At 43.3% G+C, this 11,654-nt stretch overlaps 1 protein-coding gene across 2 annotated transcripts; it reads left to right on the top strand.

Annotated features, from left to right (window-relative positions):
• Positions 1 to 1,178: 1,178 nt before the first annotated feature.
• On the top strand, positions 1,179 to 10,400 carry LOC146647840 (uncharacterized). Of its 2 annotated transcripts, none has more exons than XM_085389795.1 (3): positions 1,179 to 3,094; positions 5,265 to 5,906; positions 9,789 to 10,400. In XM_085389795.1, the coding sequence occupies exons 1-2, from the start codon at positions 2,105 to 2,107 to the stop codon at positions 5,802 to 5,804; spliced, it is 1,530 nt and encodes a 509-aa protein (XP_085245921.1). In that variant the 5' UTR covers positions 1,179 to 2,104; the 3' UTR covers positions 5,805 to 5,906; positions 9,789 to 10,400. The 2 variants fall into 2 exon arrangements, with proteins under 2 accessions (XP_085245921.1, XP_085245920.1); XM_085389794.1 differs by having other exon boundaries at positions 9,786 to 10,400.
• The last annotated feature ends 1,254 nt before the right edge of the window (positions 10,401 to 11,654 follow it).

Genomic DNA, 11,654 nt, shown 5'->3' with positions numbered 1-11,654 from the left:
ATGGCGTTTCATGGTGATTAACCCACAGAAATTTTAAACCGTCAGTTCCCTTCAGCACTATAGAGTCTTTGACATTCTTCAGATCTTTGTTTAGCTGTCTGTTTTGCAGCTTTGCTGTCTGAGTTTAACCTCACTGCTTTCAAAAAGCTTTAAATGCCGACTGTAGCCACCTGCATACCAAATAAAAAAAGTTATCAACTAGTGAAGCTGCTAAAGCATTCAGCATCTACAGTGGCAGATATTTCCCCCCGAGATGGTGGAGACTAAAACACGGCTAGAAGGAGAGGAATTATTATTGGACTTGCAGTCATCTAGTGGCCAGACACATGTTGCTCTGTAACATCTGGATGTGTCAACAGGTCGTGTTGGTGCATGTTCAGCATTGGAGGTTTCTACTTAATTTATATACCGATGACCGATCACAGCTTGTTCCCACAGAAATCAAGTGGATGAACATTGAGTTATTGCAGATTTTAAGAATCACTACACACTCAATCTGAACAACTTTACCTTTGTATATTTAAATATGCATATCTGTGCCCACATAAATAAACTGCACACAGATATATAAATTCCTCCGGCTGTGTTACACCAGTCTTTTCCAGCGGCTGCAGCTGCACTGCTCATCCTCCTGCTGCGATGGATGAATCCCCTTCATCTTCCTCTGCTGTTATTCTCAGTAGTTCTTTTTTACAACCCATTGTTTTCAAAGCTCCAGTTATTTTCTTTGAAAATAAACGCCTTGCCGTCCTCAGCCGCTGTGGACAAAGAGCTGCAATACTGACGCACTGTGCTATTTTGGAGGGAGAGAAAGAGAGAGAGACAGAGAGAGAGAGCGATCTTGATTACTCATCATGCTTATCTAATTCTGTTTTTTCTTTTTTGCTCCATTCATCTGGAGATTATCTTATCTGAAGAGAGAAGAAACTCAATCAAACAGATGATGAAATTAACATGGCTTGCAAACATTTAACAGTGTGCTGTTTAAGTGGCATTCAAATCCCAATGTATGGATTTGAGGGAGCAAAGATATCCTGCCTGTGCTTGCCTCAGCAGAAGGAAGTTTTGCACAACTGTTGAGGTGAAGTCACTTTAACTGAGACAGTGACAGAGTGCGGATGATAGGAGAGGCAAAGGACGAGGAGGAAAAGAAATTGGTGTGGAGAGAGGTAGAGAAAAGTGAAAAATGCTCCCCTTGTACAAAGGCAGTGGCTCTGTCTCCTTGACTCAGAGAGCTGTCTACTCCCTTGTGTGTATATGTTAGAAACCCCACCTCCCCCAAGTGCTTCTCTCCACCCCTCCCCTTCTCTCTCAGTCTCTGGCCGAGGAATCCCAGGCAGCGTTTAATTGCAGAGTGCAAAGGCTTTAGTTGGTCTAATGAGCTCAGCACCGGAGCTGGGACTCTTTCACGCGCTTCTCTCAGAGACAGAGATCCATGGAGTCCTTTAACGGAGGAGCCTCACAAAGCTGCAGGATTTCAGGTGGTGGGTGAAGAAGAAATTCTCAAATTCAGGTACAGCCGACGAAGTGAGAGAATATACCAGAGGCAAGAGAAGGAGTAAGAGGTGGAGAAAGAGAAGAGAGCGGGAGAGGGGAGGGGAGGAAACGGGAAATACACTGCCAGAGTGAGAGAGAGAGAGAGAGAGAGAGAGAGAGAGAGAGAGAGAGAGAGAGAGAGAGAGAGAGACTGAAAGCCTGCAGCAGCAAATGAGACAGAACAACGAGGCGGGAGAGGTAGAACGAGAGACAGAGAGAGAGGGAGGGAGGTGGAGAGGGGCCCCGTGCAGGAGAGAGGGCTACAGGGTGAGGAAGAAGGAGTAAGAAAAAGTTACGAGAAGTAGGAGAAAGAGGGTATAGGGAAAGTACCTACGCAAAGATTACTAACTACAGAAGTGAAGACGAAAGGAAACAACAGGCAGGAAGGAAGGGGAGGGAGTCTTGGGTAGAGAGTTAAAAAAAAAGAGCTGGTGAAAAGTTTTCTTGTGGGAAGACGCAGATGAGGAAAACAGAGCGAGTGAATGACTGGGCTGGAGAGAGCTGGGAGGGGAGGAAACCAGTTGTTTTCTAAGTCGTTTTCGACGCAAGTCTTTGGACTTCTTCGGACATGTACACAGAAGGCGCACAAGCAACGGGACACCAACGATTTCTTCAGCACAGCAACAATCCTGCCCCATGCCCCTGCCAGCACTGCATCCACTATGAGCCGTACGGCCATCACGGTGGACTGGGATATCAACCAGCATCACCCAGACAGACAGACCACCCATCGCTGGACTTCAGGAGAGACACCCGGGCTCCTCGGGTTAAAGATGTAGGAGGTAGAGCTTTCGTGGTGGACAGAGTTGAGAAAAGTGGTCATCACAGCCCACAGAGGAGGTCTGTGTTTGCAGGGCAGGGCCCTTATAGCCAGTCAGATGACTTGAGCCAAGTCTTCCCCTGGGAGTTGAACGCTGCCCAGTGGAACTACCCACTGGAGCCTGGGGTGAGACACTATTCATCTGTCAGAGAACAGTGTGGCTGTGTGGTGCGCAGCAACAGCAGGGCACACCCCTTTAACGCTGGGATACCACATCCTCTCCCTCATCTTCAGGTCAAAGGTCAGGGGTACAGACACAGGAGGACTGTCAGGTACGTCTCTGTGGATGAGGAGGAAAGCGATGGATGCAACTTTGAGAACCATCATTTGGACCTATACAATCCCCAACTGGGCCATTTGCACATGCCAAATGGCCACTGTAGACCGAGGCCTGTGTTCACCGAGGGAGGGGAGGAAGGAGATAGCCATCAGGACCCAGGGAGACTGAAGGGTGGATCAGAGGAGGGTTTGAATGGATGTGGTGGCTTTTTCCCGACTGAGGTCCCACAAAAGAATTTGAACCAAAGCAGACGGAAGGGGTCCTACATCCCTCCTTCCGACATCCCCAGTCCAGAAACCTCAAAATCACCATCCGGAAACAACCACCAGCTCCAGGGTTTGGAGGTGACAAAGCAAAAGAGACGGCAGGATTTGGTGAGGGATCAAATTCGACAAGTGGTGACAGATCTGGAGGATGTGTTGGGGGGTTTGAAGCAAGTTCACGTCGAGATGAAAGAGGTAGGAGGGTCTATTACTATAACTGTATAATCCTTACGTATACATCAGGTGTCTAATATAGAAAAACCTGCATCTGGTGCAGATGACCCAGTCTTTCATCAATTCTCTCCTGGAAACTGTGACATTTAAAAGGATTAACACAAAGCTCAGATGCTGACATAACAATCCACTGTGCAGAACAGATTGACACAGGTCGTGTATCTCTGAGTGCACGTTCATGAAGAGCATGTCATTATATGTGTCCTTGTGTATACGTGTGTATGTGTATGTGTGTGTGTGTGCATGCTGACTGCATTGTTTGCAACTCAGTCATCATCTCCTACCGAAGCAGTGATTGAGAACGATTTGCTCTGACCTTTTGAAAAACGCTGCCGAAATTGGCAGCGTTCCGGGCAGCACATTAAAAAGCCTGGCTTGAGACTGTTACTAAATTATGCCCTGCTCTTACAGTATCCATTTTGCATGCAGCTGTAAAATGGCATTGATTCACAGCTGACTGCGTTGGTGCAAGGTCTGGCATTTTGCTGTTACAAATAAAAACCGCCATAATAGTGAACTGAGACAGTTGTAAACAAAAGAGATCCAGAGACAAAAAAGAGCTTTAATTTGACTAATTGGTTAAATTGTCTCAATCTGTTGTAGTTAGAAATAGAGTTTGGCAGCGGAGGAAGAAGCTTTCAGATCCATTACTTCAGTACAAATACCAAAACGTAAAAACAAATTCCTGCATTCAAAAGCCCACAAAAGTCTCCAAACTAAAGTGTTATGGCCTCGAAGAGCTACAGCTATCAACAGCATGTGCTAATACTGATGTATGTAGCATGTGACTGGTATTAAGGTGGAGCAATAGGTTAGGAAGAAATAAAAAAATGTAGATTTTTTTACATTTTTAAAGTTTTCACACGAAGTGTAAACCATTATTCAGTCCCTTGTAGAAGCACTTTTAGCGGCAGTAACTTGAAGTGATTGTGTTCTGTGTGACTTTTCAGTCTCACTTGTTGTTGTGGAGGAATTTTGGCAAAATCTACAATGTTGCTTCAAGTCATTGAGGTTTGCGGGCATTTGTTTATGCACAGCTCTCTTAAAATACCACTTCAGCATTTTGACACAGCAGGTTGAGGTCTGGACTCTGGGCCATTGCAACACCTTGATTCTTTACTTTTTTAGCCATCCTGCTGTAGATTTGCAGCTGTGCAGTGGGGATCATCGTCATGTTGTATGACCCAGTTTCGGTCAAGCTTTATCTGTCTGACAGATGTCCTCATATTTGGCTCTAAAGTACTTTGGGATACAGAGGAGTTTGTGGTTGACTTGATGGTAAAAGGTGCCCAGGTCCTGTGGCTGTAAAACAAGTCCAACTCATCACCTCCCCACCATCGTGCTTGACGTGAGGTTGTGTTGATATGCTGTGTTTGGTTTTCTCCAACTGTGGTGCTGTGAATTATGACGTCTCAACTTTGGTGTCATCTGCCCAGAGGTGTGGAGTCTTGAACTTAAACCATGCTGAAAAGCGAAGTCTTTCTCCTAAACTCTTCCACAGAAGCCATATTGGTTCAGTCTTAGAGCAATTGTACCTTCATGAAGTTTAATAATAATAATAATGGATTGGATTTATATAGCGCTTTTCAAGGCACCCAAAGCGCTTTACAATGCCACTATTCATTCACTCTCACATTCACACACTGGTGGAGGCAAGCTACGGTTGTAGCCACAGCTGCCCTGGGGCAGACTGACAGAAGCGAGGCTGCCATATCGCGCCATCGGCCCCTCTGGCCAACACCAGTAGGCGATAGGGTAAAGTGTCTTGCCCAAGGACACAACGACCAGGACAGAGAGCCTGGGGATCGAACCGGCAACCTTCCGGTTACAGATGCGCTTCCCAACCCCCCTGAGCCACGGTCGCCCCAATATTAATATTATATTCAACATGCTAACTGAGATCTGTAGGTGTAGAGATTGGGTTGTTTTAAACTTCTCTGAGCATTACACAGTTTGACCTTGTTCAGATGTCCACTCCTGGGATGATTGTGGCATTTCGTTGACACATGAATGCTACAGACCAGCAAACTGCAGCAGAAAGTCGAATAAAAATGCAAGTACACAAACAAAGTACTGTAACTGAAACTCCACTGCAGTTTGTTCATATGTATTTCTCTCTATTTTCATTCAGGTGGTTGAGCAGATTGATCGTCTCACAGCTAATATCGACCTCAGTGAGGAGCCGCCCTGCATCGCTCAGGGGTCATCCAATAACTTTCACGACTCAACGCATTCAGGAGACCTCAGGGTCACCATGCTGCCCAATCACAAGCCAGCTTCAGTTCAGGCATCACAGCACGTCGATGAAGACCGCGTCATCCTCAGATCTAACTCTCCTTCTCCTGTCCACATGGCGTCGGTAGTGAAGACCAGCCACTTCACCCCGCCCAATCTAATTAAGGACCACGAAAAGCCAGGTTTGAACGGCCACCCGCCTCACCTGTACCCCTCGAAAGACTCCAACCACACAGGCCAAGCTCGTCCCGAACCCCACCCGCAGACCCTAGACCCTAAGGTCATCATAGGGAACAGCACCTCCAATCTAAGAACTCAAAAGCCTCCGCCTTACCCCCAAAACGGCCGCTGTGGGAAGGGCCCATACCCACCTCCCAAGCCTGTGAGGACCCCTGCCTACCCTAGTAGAGGTCGCCAGAGCACCAGCATGGTGTGAAGGAGGGGGGTGGTGTCCTCCAGTGCCATGGGGGCCTGAAACATGAGACCCTGCTGTAGTGACTGGAGGTCAAAGAGGGACCAGGCAGGGGAACAATTAATGGTACGTTTAGAGGAACTTTTTTTTCCTCCCTGTCTCTCTCTCGCTCTTCTTTTACAATGTTGATGTTTCTGTCCGGGCTCACTGCTGATTACGTTGGCTCTGTTTACTGGCAGCGCAGGGTTTAAAGGCAGTAAATGAATTGCAGCGTTCCTCCCTTTTTACAAAAAAGGATGTATGTGTTTGATATATGTGTTTTTGTGTGCGCGCGCAAGTGCGCGGTGTCTGTGTGTGGGCGGCAGCGAAGGGATTGTTATGCGTCTGCTTTTGTTGATGTCACATGATTTCCCAGTCTTCACTACACTGCAAAACGTGTCTGTCTTGGCAAGTGAAATGAGAAATTAGAGTTCATTCTTGAGTCTGGTTACACATGTGGTTGCAATTAGTCAACAGGGTGAGAAAATTTCATTCGCTGAAGTAAAATTCTTCTTTTACGAGTAGATTTGAGAAATTTCTGATCTTGCGAAATGCAATTAGCTGTTGATTATTACTCATTGCTGTTATTTTGGCTTAAAAAAGCACTTTAATATATTGAATGTGACGGCCTTAAATCTTGAGACTTTTTTTGCAGTGTACCTTAGTCATAACTTCAAGGGAACTTGGCAGGAGCTCAGCCGTTACTGGCAAAAGAAGACCCCACAGCCGCCTGACTGCAACCATGTGACAAAAAAAAAAGTCGTCATTAGATTTACAGGAAGATCATAGCTCTGCCTCAGAGCTGGCATAATTTACTGTTATGGGCTGATGAGGTGGGACTGAGCCTTTCTTCTCATGCCACAGACAGATGTATCATCACAGAGCCAGACTTAATAACAAGATGACTCTGTGAAAAAGTCCCTGTAGCAGAGGCAGAAAATTAGACAGCAGATATAGAGTTAAGCACTGGTTTTAAGAGTCCACCTTTGCAGATGCTGAAGACACGTGCGTGTTTCTGTACTTCCCTCTTGTGCAGAGTATGCGTAACTACAATCTATTTTTCTGGCTTCGAGTCGGGCAAGCACAGTCTGGTTTTAATCATAAACCCCCACCACCCCACCCCCCGGCCATGTGCCAAAACAAAATGAGGCAAACTTTGGGTTTATTTGTGATGTCCATATAAACAGAAGCACTCCACATCCACTGCTGCAGGAAGAGGCGCACATCCAAGGCTGCAGCTTCAGGTCGAATCTGACAGGCAGATGAAAAGGGTCGGCAAGGCGTGCGCCTTTGAACATTCTTTCAGTTGAATGAGATGAGGGTGTAAGTGTAACATAGCTCGTCCGCTCAACACTGTCCTTTCACAGTTTTTCAAAGCATCGTTGCTGTTGACATTTTAAAGGTCTGAGTCATTTGAATTAGTCATCTAGAGCAGGTTCAGTGTCAAAATGACAAGCACAAGACATTCTGTGCCTCCATAAGTTTTTCCTTGACTCCTTTTATTTATCGCTAAAAGATTTTCAATTAGCTTCCTTTAACGTGATCAGTTCCTATGACGTGCATGACTAACACTAAATACCTCATTTACTGCGCAAAAATTAAAGGTAAGACATTTACAGGAGGAATGTTTAAGGCTCAAAGTTGATCACTGGATTTTTTTGTAAAAGTGCCGGCAAGAAAAAATTACATCCTGGCCAGTGGGGACAGTTGCCTGGTTGTATCTTTGCGAGGACTCATAGGTGAATGTGTTATATACAGCATTATGTCTAACTTCAATTAGGGTTTACGCTTTGTTTTTTTTATTATTAATGATGTTTATTTATTAATATTTAACAAGAATGATACGTATTGATGTATTTTATTGATATCACTATTAGCTAGTTTGTCATTTATGAGAAAACCGGTTGAACTGGCTTTAAACAAACCAGAGGTCATTCAAACAGATAATGAGTGATACAGTTGTACATTTACAAATAGTGGTTTCAACTGTGGTAATTCATTATGAATAAGCTGCTCCCTTACTTGTAAGAGGTCACTACAGCAGGTTGAGCTGCATATTTGATCACTGCCTTTAAAGCAACTTCATGGCACAATTGTGTCATAAATTATTTTGTTATAGTCCAACTACTGCTGTATTTTATAGTCTCAGGTTTAAGAGTGCTCATGTTTTATATTTAGCAACACTTTTAAATTCATAACATGGAGAAAGTTGACAAGTTATTAAACCTTTTTTTTAATCTCACAGAGAAGAGTGAAGGGCAGAAAGTTTGATCATCTTAAACTTAAACAAACTGAATGAAAAAGATGAGTTGTATAAAAAGTCCCTCTCCTATCATCGGTTTGTAGGTGCTTTTTGCCAGTACTTTTCCATTTTTAAATATATTTATTTATTTATTATTAATTATCTATTTATTTATTTTTGTCTTTAATTTTATTTTTAAGCACTTTGATCAGCACATGCTTTTTTCTTTTAAAAGTACCATATAAATAAAGTTGGCTTGGCTTAGCTTGGCTATGATGCATTTTAGGAATTGAGACATCCTTCAGCACGGCGCACTGAGATTGATTGTCATAGGCGGGAATATGGAGGAGAGGAGGAGGCACAAATTAGTGAAATGAGAAAAGCCCAAAGGCTAAGCACACACCAGGGAGAAGGGCAAAAAAGCACAGGTGAACTCAATCAGCGGGAAGAAAACAAAGGCCCAAATTTATCACAGGCGTTTCTTTTCTTACTCATCATTGCATCTTGTATTAAAAAGTGAGGTGGGCCCACTGGAGAATCAAAGAGAGCAGCATTATCATGAAATATGATGTTTATTTACAAGGCCCTGCTGCAAAGACGGATTGCTTCCCTCTGCTCTTTGATTGAACTGAAACACAGTACTTACAGTGTCTGGTCATTAGCCGTACCTCTGATTCACCCTGAATTTTTAAAAACTGCTGCCTATAAGTGGGAGAAGGTTAAAAAAATTGCATAATGGGTTGTTTTTTGGTGTGTCTGTCTCAAGTTTTGTGTGTGCTTTTTGTCCACGGTTGAAAGAGAGCTCTTGATCTCAGTGAGACTTCCTTCCTTCCTAAAGGATTTAACCATTAAGAACTTGTAGAGCCACATTAGGTAACTTTCAAAATAAAACTGGGAGGAACAGAAAGGAATAAAGTCATGCAGACCAACAAGAAGGCAAAGGGAAAGTTTGGCATAAAAACCAAACAGAAATAAAAGGGTAAAGCTAGTAAAACAAAGCATCCGTGGCTGGCTTCTTTGACAATGAGATTGTGCCTATTTGTTGTTACAGTTTACTGAGGTTGGACTGTAGATTTTCTTTCCCAGTTTACATTTAAAAAAGGATGGAAATTTAAAAATGAGTATAGTCTGTGCAGGAAGTAAATAGATCTGATTAAGTCCTGAAACACTTTTTCTATTAAAAGTTTAACTTTAAAAATGTGCACCTCATGTTCTGTGTGTTTAGTGTATGCTGTTTGTATTTTATCCTTTCACTGCTGCCTTGGTTACAAATAAAAAAAGGGAGTCAGATCAGGAGCATCCTTTATAAACTCGACAGTGACCACTTCCAAAAAAAACCCCACTCCATGGCAGAAATATCGTTCCTCTGAAAGCCAGAAACCTACCGCGGCTTTCTCTGAAACAGACACAAAACTCTTCTCACAAGTTTGATAAAAGCCATGTTTGAGGTGCTTCTTTACAAGTCAGCAACATGACTCACAAGGACACACACACACGACACTACACGCACTGCCTCACTGTCAGTACAGCACAGACTTACGCTCTGTTTCCATGGCTCCACCAATGAGTAATGCGGCACGAAAAGCCTTGAGAAGAAGCATAGTTAATATGAATGTACTGTGTTTCACCGGGAAGGGCAGGCGGCACCAAGCCTGAGCTCACTGAGGTGCTGAGTTCTGCATTTAAATAATTTTTTCCCCTCTTCTCTGATGTGATGTTTCCAGCAGGAGTTGATGCCACTGAGACGAGCTGTCAGCTGGTGGAAACAGAGCACGGCCTGAAGGTGGGGTTATTTCCAAAGGGAAAGCTCCCCCGAGAGTCGACCTGTGACTGCACGTCACGTGAGCGCACAAGTGTGAAGGAGAGGCAGTCGAACTGTTTGAGAATTTAAATGTGTGAGAAAGTAATGAGAAGGATAAACTGCAAACTTATTCTCAACAACCATCAACCTGAAACATAAAGGTAGCTTTTCATGACAGTATTTATTTCTACTATTTTTATATTGAAAAAGATTATCTATTTTCAGGCAGCTTATACTAGTCTGGATACTACCTGTACTATATTAAGATTTATATCATATAAACTATGGTGAAGATATTTTCCATATCAACTATTTCTCTCTGTAACATGGCTTTTAAAGTACAAGAGGAAAGAAAGTGAGGATAGAGGAAGCTAAAATTAAATGGCAATACTTTTGATTTTCCTGCACCTTCCTCATGCAAATAAATCCAACATCTTAATCATCTGATTCTTGATAAGTTTCACTGACTGCTGAATGTCCCACTAAATATTAAATATGAAATAAAAGAAATGACACCAGCATTTTATTACCCCTGCCTCTGAGAAATGATTTATACACTCGCTGAGCCTGACTGAAGTGAGAGGAGCTGTTGTAGGAATACTTCTGGGCCTGATCTGGAGATGGCAGTGTGTGATCTCTCATGGCCTTATTCTGTCAGCGCGCTTGAGGCTGTATCCATGGCCAGCAATGCCAGCGTCTGTGTCTCTGTTTGTTTAAATCTTGTCTGAGAATTTCACCACTCTCCTCTCGCAAGCGCCTGCTGCTATCCAAGCGCTTGTTGCTTCCTCTGAGAGCCACTACAATCCAGCTCCCTTACAAAATATCCCAGTTTCTTGGCCTCTTTCCGTGCCCGTATCGCTGATGGAAAGCTACAGTGACAGATGGAGCATGCAAACTGTTAACTGTCCTGGGTGTTTTGTCACTCACTGTCTGCAGCCTGAAGCGGTGTAAGTAATTGTGCTGTGTGACTGGGAGGCAAGGTTGTAAAGAGTTGATAAGCTGCTGTGGATAGATGGGGAAGGTCATGTGCCAGAGGCTGTTATTAACTTGTCAACATTAAAAATTAAAAATATTTTTTGGCCCCTCAAGCAGGGCCTTGTATTGCACCATTGTCTGGTAACAATATACAATAACGCTGTAGCCAAAGATTTTTTTTAAATTATGGGTTTTATAATCTGATCTGACCTGAAGTGTTTCTCAAGTTTGCAAATAAACAAAGAAAATAATGATAAATTCCTAGCACACCTCAACAGCTCAGTGTTAAGCCAAAAATCATTACAGTTGAATATACTAACCCAACTCTAGCTGTCTGTCAAGCTCTCCAGCTCAGCACTTTAGGCAGTGGATTTAACACTCAAACGCCACGGTAATTTTTAAACAACTGGTTCTGAATGTTGATTTACACACAGAGGAAAATGCACTCCTCAGTTCTGGCCATGTTGATTAGCTGAACGAGATCATTTTTTAAGTTCATGAGATTGATTAAAGCACCATCTCCAGGTTTAAAGCTAATGCCTCTGAGGATATCAGCCATTAGCACTGAGAGTTAAACAGATTACTTCAGAACTTCATCAAGGTGTTACGATAAAGTTCAAAATCCAGCCATGCATGTAAATAAGGATTTACAAGGTTTAGCAGAGGAGTGAGCAGACCAGTTTACATCTAAAAATGAAAAACCACGTTCTGACTTAAGAATTTCTAAAACACAGCACCGCTATAACTTTGGATATAAACATGGAAAGCTAATTAGCAGGAATCTTTTCAGGGATAGTGAAGTTAGGCTAGCTAGAAT

The sequence above is a fragment of the Rhamphochromis longiceps genome, linkage group LG18 (genome assembly GCF_057381845.1).
Source record: "Rhamphochromis longiceps isolate RC_006_pf linkage group LG18, R_longiceps_female_GT1.1, whole genome shotgun sequence".
Classification (NCBI taxonomy): Eukaryota; Metazoa; Chordata; class Actinopteri; order Cichliformes; family Cichlidae; genus Rhamphochromis; species Rhamphochromis longiceps.
The sequence above is the reverse complement of the archived record's forward strand: the minus strand, read 5'-3'. Positions and strand labels throughout refer to the sequence as shown.

Bases quoted from the DNA above. Each gene is read 5' to 3' on its own strand.
- LOC146647840 (XM_085389795.1), top strand. From the start codon at position 2,105: ATGTACACAGAAGGCGCACAAGCAACGGGACACCAACGATTTCTTCAG. The intron at 3,095-5,264 runs GTAGGAGGGTCT...ATTTTCATTCAG, and splicing joins TTCACGTCGAGATGAAAGAG to GTGGTTGAGCAGATTGATCG.